The sequence below is a fragment of the Ctenocephalides felis genome, unplaced genomic scaffold, assembly GCF_003426905.1.
Source record: "Ctenocephalides felis isolate EL2017-DRISC unplaced genomic scaffold, ASM342690v1 CF-g0.4_SCAFFOLD_03571, whole genome shotgun sequence".
Taxonomy (NCBI): Eukaryota; Metazoa; Arthropoda; class Insecta; order Siphonaptera; family Pulicidae; genus Ctenocephalides; species Ctenocephalides felis.
The window spans coordinates 13,425,787-13,436,702 of record NW_020539725.1 but is presented as its reverse complement, the minus strand read 5'-3'; the positions used below and the strand labels follow the sequence as shown (position 1 = coordinate 13,436,702).

At 28.4% G+C, this 10,916-nt stretch overlaps 1 protein-coding gene across 1 annotated transcript; it reads right to left on the bottom strand.

Annotated features, from left to right (window-relative positions):
- Positions 1-1,838: 1,838 nt before the first annotated feature.
- On the bottom strand, positions 1,839-10,700 carry LOC113385647. Its single transcript, XM_026623493.1, has 8 exons — positions 10,519-10,700; positions 6,302-6,425; positions 5,484-5,627; positions 5,243-5,376; positions 4,649-4,807; positions 4,184-4,257; positions 3,214-3,422; positions 1,839-1,849 (listed from the first exon to the last, which is right to left on the bottom strand). Exons 1-8 carry the CDS (start codon positions 10,606-10,608, stop codon positions 1,839-1,841), a joined length of 945 nt encoding a protein of 314 aa, XP_026479278.1. The 5' UTR covers positions 10,609-10,700.
- Positions 10,701-10,916: the final 216 nt, after the last annotated feature.

Sequence of the window (10,916 nt, the reverse complement as noted above, 5' to 3'; positions counted from 1 at the left end):
TTAAAATGTAAATTAGCAAAGACAAAATCAGTTCATGAAAATAAGCGGCCATTTATACAAGTCAATTATGTTTACCCGTGACTCAACTTATTCGACCGAGCAGTTTGTCACCAATTATAAGTTCCGACAAGGAACATATACCCAGCTCCAATTCATCAAGTAAATCTGATATTACTTCTGTGAAAAATGCAAGTTCTTCAATGAGGTAACTGATTATTTTATTTTAAATATTTTATTATATCATTGCAGTCATCTGCAAGAAAGCGTTCGGTAATCTGTTTGCTTTGGATCTAAACTGTGCCTTATTACGACTTTAGCGTCTTACCTCGCATTACAAAAATTTGCTTATTTCATTTTATCGTGTGTTTTTTTGCGAGTATAATGTTTTGTTTGAAGTATGCTTCACCAGTGTTCTTCATGTTTATTTTTGTTTAAAGAATTCAGATCGTTGGTGCAGAAAATACGGAAAACATTAAAAGAAAGCGCTCAAGTCTTAAAAATGATGATAGTGAGTTATCAACGAAAACTAAGGAAGTACACATCCATGCATCATCCCCAGTCGCAGATTTAACTAGAGATATTAATAAATACGAATTAAAGGAAAATAATGAATCAAAATTTACAATAGACATTGCAAAAAAATCAGAAACGCTTGATTTTTCCAAGAAACATAAAAAACAAAGAATGACTTATATTCAGAAACCAAAAAGTTAGCGTTTCAGACGGGAGTGATGAAAAATCTAACAACCAAGTCCAAAATAATTTAAGGCGCTTTGAGCAGAAGAAATTAAATGTAAAAAACAGTTTTCATAAGATTGAATATAATGAACAAACAAAGTCTGAAATTCAGCAAACAGTATCAGTTCAAATACAGGAGTCATCAGAAACATTTGGCGATCACGTCAGTGAAGTAAAACATGAACAACAATCCATAAAGTATAATAGCGTCCATAACGAAATGAATAAAAATCCACTATTAGATAAGGTAAAGCCGGGAAAAATAATGCAAATACCAATGTGCTTATAGATGTTGATACATCAGATATGTATGAAGGAACTTTTAAAGATATTGCTAAAAAGATGAAACCTCTGGAAGATTGCGTCTTATATAGTAAACGCGTTCCTAATATTTACTACGCTGAACCAACGTCTTTTGAATCTGCTCCTCAAGGAGATATTCCAAAGTTTTGTACAAATTGTAAAATATCTGTCGAAAAAGAAAAATTCTGCAGCAATCATGTTCATGAGTGCTCTTATTTTAGTCGTAATAATATTTCCAGTCCAAGACCTTGCAGAAATGTAGAGATGAAAGATCTGATGTTTCAGTAATTCTAGTGTTAATTCTTCAAATTCACAACGTAGTAAAAGGAACAGGCGAAATTCAGGGAAGATCAACAACATCAACATTGAAGACATGGATGAGAATGAGTTATTTAAAAAAGTGTGTAAAAGTTTAGGTGTGCCTTTAACGCCCATTAGTTCAGATGCTGAACGTGGATTTACGAATAGATTTTTTGGCAGTAAAGAAAAGGCAAAGCAAGTTAATACATTTTCTTTGGGCAGTTCACCCAAACAAAATGGTAGTAGTGACAAAGGACTTGAACTGACAAATACTAATTTAGATGAATCTGCACTATCGACGTTGAGTGATAGTTCTAGAGATTGCGCCACGCCTGATTCTTTGATTCTAAATTCTAGCAGCTCTTCTAAATCAAAATTATAAGGTTTGCAGCAATATTTTTGAAAATTTTTAAGATGTGTTGTAAATGTTGAATCAAACAAAAAAGTAATGTGAAATTAAAAGAGAACGTGTAAAAATATATATCTTAAAGCATCTATTAAAACATACCTAATAAAAATTAAATGAACTTTTAATTTACATACATAAGCACCTCATTAATATAATCTTTCTTTTGTCGTCGTCGATTTTTGTTATAAGTTATTATATTATTATTAAACTGGTTCAGTCATATATTAGGTATTTTGAATTTATAATGTGTTTAAAAACATTATCATTAAACAAACAGCGTTTTAGGTGTGAATTTTTTTACTGTCTCCGAATTTCATGAAATTTTGGAATCAGGTTCATCTTACCCTCAAGTTCAAAAGTGAAAACAATTCACTTGACACAACATGACACCCCTTCTCAATTGTGTAATTACATTTTTCCAAAATAACGTCGGAAATCGATAGAAGAACTAATTATAAGAAAAAAATATCAAAAAAAAATACTTTTCAAGTTACTGACCACTAAAGATTCATATATTTTTGGCGTTTTCCTTCGTTTTTTTTTGCAAATATCTCCTAAAATATACATTTTAACGAAAATCATGTAATGAACAAAATAATGTCAATAAAAATTTTAATAAATCGGTATCACACGAAGTGTTCTAGGAAAAATATTAAGCAAGATTTGAAAGAGCAAAGTCGTTTTTTATTTCGTTCAAGATTTAATTGCTGTATTTAAAGCCATCTAGTGTTGAGGTTTTACATTTTCTTATACCCTTATATACAGTTATACCCTTTTTTCCTCTCCGTTTACTGCACTAATACTAGAATCACTTTAAGGATTTTAGATCAAGCTAGACTTACGGTGTGAAAGCAAAAGATTCAGTTTTAAATTTTTATTTTAAGAAAAGTTTATCAAATTTAGAGTTTTTGTAAGCATACTGGAGAATAACATGCTTGAATAAAATTATAAAGCAAACGGCGAGACCTAAAAAATTAAGCGAACTGGCTGGATCAGGCTTTCAGGATAGTTTGTAACTTCTTGCAGAATTTGAAATTGTTTTTCCATGTGAAATCCTTACGAGTTCTTCAGTATAAAATTAAATAAATTATACTGATGATAGATATATACATATTTTTAAATGCATTGGATCCTTTGTTAGGAACTGTTTAATATTTTTTGTTAAGCTAAATATACTTAAGTAGATAAACTCATAAATTGTAATAGATTGATATTATATTATTTAATAAGTAAACGTTGAACTATATAAAAAATATGAAAACTATACTAATAGTTATGAAATAATAACATATTTTAAATGTGATATTTTTGTATATACGTGTTTAGTAAACAAGTTGCACCAGTCTCAAAACAAATATGTTTTAATTAAATAATTTTTATTTAACATATAAATAAATAACTGTTGTTACAAAGCATTTTAAAAAATATTAAATTTATATATATACATTGTTAAAATATCGAACTGTTTTCATAAAAATCTCTATCATTTGAGACCCTTGGATAGACGAATTGTAAAGGTGGATCTGATTGGAATCCATTATTTACTTGTCCATTATCCTGGACAGGCGTTTTACTTCTTTTGGGTGTGTGAATTTTGTATCTTCTCATTAACTCTTGGAGTGAAGCCCATCCAGATGTAGGGGGATTAGTTTTTGGAAGTCCTTTCGGTTTGCTATGAGAATAGGAAATATATGATAATGAACTAAACTTATACTAGTTTCACAGAGAAATCGATCTTATTGAAATTGATCAAATTCATCTGAAATAATTCTACAAAATTATCAGTAATAGAATTCAGCCGAATACTGTCACCACAATTATCATAGCGCATTATTATTATCTAAACAACCTATTGAAAAGTAAATGAAATAGGAGCAGGTATTCTTTTTTTCCTAATTTACATTTTGTTATAAAACATTTAATTTATAAAAAAATAAGAAATGATATCTGTAACAAATAAGTTATTTGCTTTTATTTGAATTTTCTTATATATGAATTTTCTTATATATGAATTTGGGCATGAGGTAGATAAATTTTCAAATTTTCAATAACTATATTCATTTTTTCGGTGGTGTTGTTATTTGGCAGTAATTTGCAAGTCGTCATTAAAATTGTTAAATGTTAAATGTTTTATATATGTAATTGTGTTAAATTAGTTAATTTAACACAATTACATATATAATACCATGTTTCAAAGAGATCGTCTGAGTAATTCTGTATTTAATATTCAGAATTCTGAATATTCTCATTAGAGCATATAGTTGTTTGATATTAAACTATATGCTCATTAGAATATTGACTGTTACTTAATTCAACTGATTGGATATTAATATTTTAGTTGTAAAGATTTTTGCTGTTTAATATTAAAGTAATAATATCTTCATAATATTTTTTTAAAATTAGTAATTAGTAAGTTTGAATCAAAATATTTACCTTTCTCCGAAATCACCTCCGCCAATCGAAATGTTATCATATAACCAAGTGTTGCCTTGCATGTGCTGTTTTGGCTATGAAATACAATAATTGTTTCAAAAATATTATCTGAGGAAATTGTAAATTTCAAATCGGTAATTTGTTTCAAAATAATTAAGCATTGGCTGACTTAACTCAAATCAAATTCATCAAAAATCAAATTTATTTATCCAAAATAATTTATTCAATATTGCATGGAAATATTTTAGAATGTTGTCATTAGTACTTCAGATTGTAGGTAAATAATGATGGCATTTTTTTTTTATTATGAATTTAATGATATTTGTTTGCGTATTGATAGTCAAGAACGATGATGCAAATCTCCAAATCGATCGATTTATCAAAATGTGTAGAAAAATTGAATTGCCGGTGAACTATTTTATTAACCTATACTTAATTGAAAAAAATGCTATGCATTGTTCTTACCATTTTGGTTTTCTCTGAAAGTACAGTAATTGTCGTGATATATGCTATCAAACATGCATTTATAAACCATAAAACAAATCCTCTCATTGCCATTGCCATCATAAGCCCAGCAGCCGTTTGCATTGCCAGAGGCTTACCGCCTAATATTGAGTTTAACACCTGAAAATAGGGTAAATTTGTAACATCTTCTTCTAAATCAGTTTAGGATATAATAGGATATAGTATAATAGGACAATTAGGAATTTAATATAATTTTTGGAATTTTCAAAATTGAATTTTATGTGGGATTGTGAGAAGGCCTTCAGTAGTGTTATTGTGATTCACAATTTGTGAACAGATTTTTTCGTAACCACACTGAACTTTTTAAGAGCACAATCTTATAAAAACTTTTAGGGAAAGGTCGCTGAATTGAAAAGTTTGACTAAACACTTACTAGATTTTAATGCATTTACTAATTTTAGATATTCCAAGAAAATCATAAAAGCAATATTTTTTGCTATACTTCAAGCAAACATTGAAATTACTGTTTACCTACCTATTTCCATCAAGATGATGAATTAATCAGGATCAGATAAAAATCTTCTATTTACTTACCTGAAAATCGTGAATGTGCTGATAATCTAAACCAAAGAATATGGCCAAGATGAAATCCATTATGCAAACAATACTCGTTATAACCAACCAGGCTATGACAATCAATTTACTTGATCTCTTAAAGCGAGTTTTGCCTGTAAATTTTTTGACATTATATTTATAAATGAGTTATAGAAGACAATGATTAAATATAAAGCGATATAGGTATCAATAACTCATCAGACTTACTCAAAATACTTACTCATTGCAAGAAACAATGAAGAGATAAACCAGAAAAAGCTAACAAAGAGATACAACCACATCCAAATATAAACATCTTCAGAAGTGCTCAGTTTTTCTATTTTTGGCATTTGTGTTGGATCAAGAATTGCCACACATTCCTTTTCTGAAACATATCATGATAGGAAAATCAAAAAACTACTCAAATTTTTTAGTAAAAATACATTTATTAATAAAAATTGTTTCATTACGAAGTATTAACTATTAAATATTAAATTAATCTTTTTCTCAAGGCATTTGCAAATTTATATTTCCATTTAATGATTACTACAAATTTCTTTCCAACGCTGATGTTTCTTTGAAGTTTTTCTCTTAAAAAGGCTAAAATACCCAAGTAAAATATCGTAAAAAAACTAAGATATAAACAAACAATGCTATCAAGTTTTGTATCAGCGGAAATTGTGAGAGAATTGTTGAACAACAAGTCAACAAGTATTTGGAGTATATAGATACAAAATTTACGCTATATTTTGTACTAATAAAAGCAAGGCGATCGTGGGGTTGAAACAATTTAAAAATCAGTTAATAAATAATACTAGAAAAATCTACAATCCTTTAAATGCTTAAAAAATCCTATAATACCAGATTTTTCTGTAAGGTAATTCCGTGGAACTGATGGCCAAAACTCAGAATCGTTTGGAGCGCCATGGTTGATTTTTTGAGCATAAAAGAGGTTGCACATTTTCTTATAATGTATGAACATTATTATTAAGAAGCTTTAGTTCTAATAATTCCTAGTGAATTAAGAGTATTAGTGAATTTGATTTTAGTTATTGTTACCTCTAAAATATTGATGATAAAGTATCGTTGACAATGCATCTTTATCAATCGATGTTGCCGGAACCAGACAGCTGTGCGCTATCAGCCCGGTTATTGACAGTGCCATCCATATTAGAGATTGGGGCTGAAAATAATATTATAATTGATCAACGACTTATAAAGAATTTATTGATGATATTTTTTTCTATTCTCTAATATTTTCTGTAATAATATGAATATTCACGATGTCCCAGAACTCAATTGATCCCATGTAGTTTGAAAATTATAAGGTTTTAAGACAGCCTAGACCACCCTAGAGCAACCTTTTTATCCCACTGGCCAATTTAAATTATAAATTTTTAAGGCGGGCCGCACGTAATTTATATATGTATATGTATATATATATATATATATATATATATATACTAGGTGACCAGACAGACGTTATTTTGTACCCATGTCTACAATTTTTTAATATAATATACTAACATTTACCGTTTACCTAAAAATAATGATTATTGTTTTTTATTACTCTTCACGCCAAAATGCATATACATTTATAATATGAGCGATGTTGAATGTAGAATATTGTGGAAAGATTAGTAAAAGATGCAAAGAAATTATATATTAAAAAAAATACTTCAAAATTTAATATCCGAATCTTGTGTTGGCGCCTCCTAAGCGTGCGCTCGTATTTTTCGTATGCATCGCATTAAAGGCCCCTGATTAATACTTAATTTCTGATTTTAAGTGAATTAATTTGTCATAACCTGTTCATATGTGTATCATTCAATCTGCTATACATATAGTGTATTTTATATTATTTTAATTTCTGGCACATCTCAGCTGCTTTTTGGCAATTATAATGTAAACGTTTCATTTTTTTATTTATGATTATAAATTTATTATACATACTCTAATATTGTCTAGGTTCATAAGTAAATTGAAATTTGTGGCAGATGATAGTTTTTGTTTTCAACTTAAACAATGACATATCGTTTTTTACATTTTTTCCATTTATTTCTACATATACATCCCAGCACTTTACAATCACATACATCCTAGAAAATTTCTTTAATAAACTTCAGAAAGTTTAGAAATTTATCCGAATAATCGTTTAGAAGGAGTATTCAGTGAGTGCTTGTAATTTAATATGAACTTCAAATAATAGCAATAAAGCTCAAATTGATTCTACGTTTTAGTTAGAAAACGTTTGTATGTGAAAAAGAAAAGGGCTGTTTTTAGGGCTTTTCTGGCAACTATTCGATTTTTTTTCGCCGTGAGAACCATCCTTGGACATCAACGAACATTTTAAAAAAATAATTGGCCAAATTGGTTCAGGCGTTGTGGGGTTATGCGCTTACCAACACATTTTGCGATTCATTTTTTATATAAGATATACTAGCTGACCACAGCCACATGGAATATTTCTGGAACATTATTATCTAGTATGAAAAATAACTAACTAATTCTGAATATATAAAAATGTGGTATTTAAATGAAAGGGGCAGCTTACACAAATTACTTTGATAATTCACCCACTGTAACGCTAAAATAATAACATTCATTTTTGAATTACGTTATGTGTTAATTAGAGAATCGGAACTCTGAAAAAAATCCAGTTTTCTCTCAAAAACATAAAAACAATTTTTTTTTTTGAATAAAATTGAAGCTTTTTCATAAACTTAAAAATCTGACAAAATTAGCCTTTACAGTCGTGTTTGATAAAATATCTAGAAAAATAATTTGGTTGAGAAATGCTTGGCGGGCCGCGGGTTGCTCATCCTTGGCCTAGACCCGAGCTTTGGTCAAACTGTAACCATTTTTTGGTTATGGTTACGAAACTTGGCAATTCTATTTGATAATTTATTTTAAATTTAATGTATTAAAGAAAAACTTTATATATGACTCACATGGCTCTATATTAAAACTTTTTTTTATCGACAGTCAGTCTTATAGGTTTTGTTCCTGATAGGCCAAGCTTTATTGCAAATACATCGTTTGTGTCGCACATCTGTGATTGACGTTGCCTTTTACCAAATTGTGTATGTCAGACATATACGTTTAACGAGGCTCGTGTAGAAATTCTTAGCACACACATGACTTACATGGCGATTAACGTATTAAACGATAAATTTCAAATTTTCAAAGTTTGTCGACTTGTACAATACTTGTTAATTTCATACTAAAGATTTCAAAACAAATGTTTTTCGTTTGTATTCAGGTATATGACATTCAATATGAGCTTTTTAATCGTCATTGGAGGCACGCGTAATATGTGTAATGACTTTTACATTCTCAATATTTATATTTATATTATTATTATTATATTTTTGCATACTTGTGCGTGATCTGTAATGAAAGCGAAAACAAGGCAATTGCAATTTGCAATACGTTGAATTTACGACATTATAAAAAACCATGACGCATTTGAAAAGCAGTCGGATTGCAACGGTAATTATACTTATGGTTTACGAATCGTTTGGAAATTTCATATTCAGATAAAATTATCGTTTGCAATTAGTGATAACTGTCTAGCAATTAACCATAACATGCTAGAATCTTTCAGCAAACTAAATGTAAATATTATCAAGTTTTGTAGCCAAAAAAACTAACTTATAATTTAAGAAAAATTTCTTATTTCTTACCAACTACATCCAATTTCTCTATATAATGATTTTATAAAACATGAAAAATGGCAGTGTTCCATAAATGCTGAAATGTTCGATGACACTTGTTAAATGCTTGTTATCGTATTTTTAACTTTCTTATTTTAGGAGAGCTTAAGAATTTTGCTAGAAAATCCGATTTGTTAATTTTATATTCTCTAAACGTTTTAATTCAGGCTAAATAGTTTGACACCAAATTTGGAAAAAGTATGTGCGTGTGATAAAAGACTAAACTTTCGACCTTGTTTTCTCAAAAACAGCTGCACCGATTTTAAAAATTTAAAGTCCATTGATGAAACTCGAACTTCCCGAAGTTTATGTTTTCATAAAAAAAGCCTATTTGCTAAATTTATGTTTTCTCGATGTTTCAAGCCATTCTGAATCGAATGAAACTAAATTGGGATAAAGTATGTGTGTGTGTGTGTGAACAATTTTTTTTGGTTCTTAATCGACGTTTGCTCAAAAACGGTTAGACCGATTTCAAAAATTTAAAAGCCATTCGATGTATCTCGATAAGGACTAGCATTTATCAATTTTGCGCGACGATCAGCCAAGCCGTTTCTTTGTAAATAGCAGAAAAGTGAAAAATTTTCGTCCACGTTTTAGCCCGCAAGTGTGAATCGATTTTGAAAATTCAAAAATTGTTCGAAACATATTGGTTGGGAATCGTGCTGACTGGTTTTTTGTTAAAAATTTTTTTTTTCGACGATTTTTATGAATTTTTTTTGACGGTATATATACCATAGTCTTTTAGATTATACTAAAATATTACGGCTCTATAACAAGTCATTTAATTTTAAAAATTCGTCAAAGTTTGCACAAATTACAACGATCGGCTGAGCCGTTTCTTTGTAAATAGCAGAAAAGTGAAAAAAATTTTGTCTACGTTTTAGCTCTGAATCGATTTAAAAAAATCAAAAACTGTTTGAAAGATATTGGTTGAAAATGATACTGATTAGTTTTAGATAAAAATCTACCGGGTCGTATTCTTGATAAATTTATTTTTGAAATAAAAAGTTGAAAATTTTATCTAAGTATCTAAATTTCAATTTCGATTAATTGAGTCAATTCTTACTCATTTCGGGAAGTTCATGCAACTTGCCTTAAGGCTAAATGAGACTTTCAACTAGTTAATTAATTAAATGAAAAAGGTACATAAAACTAACATTTAGTACGCATCATTGACAAAATTTTTGAACCTTTTTATTTAGCATATTTCACTTTTTTGTGCATTGCAGCATTCTTTTGGATTTCATTTGGATAAAGGTTTTTCAAAATAATTTATATATATATATATATATATATATATATATATATATATATATTTATATGTATTTGAAATCAACTAAATTTAATACCCCAGTTTAAGTACTGTTGCAGTAATAATTTATCAACTATACGATTATCAGATAACAATTAAAAGACATTAAGAATTAAGTTATCAGTAATTGTAAATAGATTAGAAATACTTATGGATAAAATTAAATCAATAGAATTTTTAAAACATTCTGTCATAATTATGTTTTCAGAAATGAATTGATTGATATATAATTTGATAATTATACTCACGATCGAAATATATGCGGCTGCTTTTATAACATTATCCTTTGATGATGATCTGGACATTTCTGTTCCTGATTTTCCACGTGTAGTAAACATTATTGTTATCAAATATCAGTATTTGGTTGCACAAATTCAATTTTAGTTATATTAATTTAAAATCATGTCTTTAAATAATTTGATCTTAGTTTCTGATAAGTAAAAAATTATTTTTTTTTAATTTAATTATTTTTGTGCAGCCAACATTGCTCAATTGAAGTGCACGATGATAACTTGTAAAAGAATAATTACTACAAAAGATGTTAACCTATTTAATAAAAATTATTCTTTATACTATTATTTTTATATTTTATCATGTTATATCTGTATGCTATGAAATATTACAATATGCACAAATAATTCGAATT

What these genes read in the sequence shown, in the direction of transcription:
- LOC113385647 (XM_026623493.1), bottom strand. Translation starts at nt 10,608, where the DNA reads ATGTTTACTACACGTGGAAAATCAGGAACAGAAATGTCCAGATCATCA. An exon ending in TTATCATCAATATTTTAGAG is followed by an intron (nt 5,628 to 6,301) that starts GTAACAATAACT and finishes GATATGTTTCAG; the next exon opens with AAAAGGAATGTGTGGCAATT. An exon ending in AGCACATTCACGATTTTCAG is followed by an intron (nt 4,808 to 5,242) that starts GTAAGTAAATAG and finishes CCCTATTTTCAG; the next exon opens with GTGTTAAACTCAATATTAGG.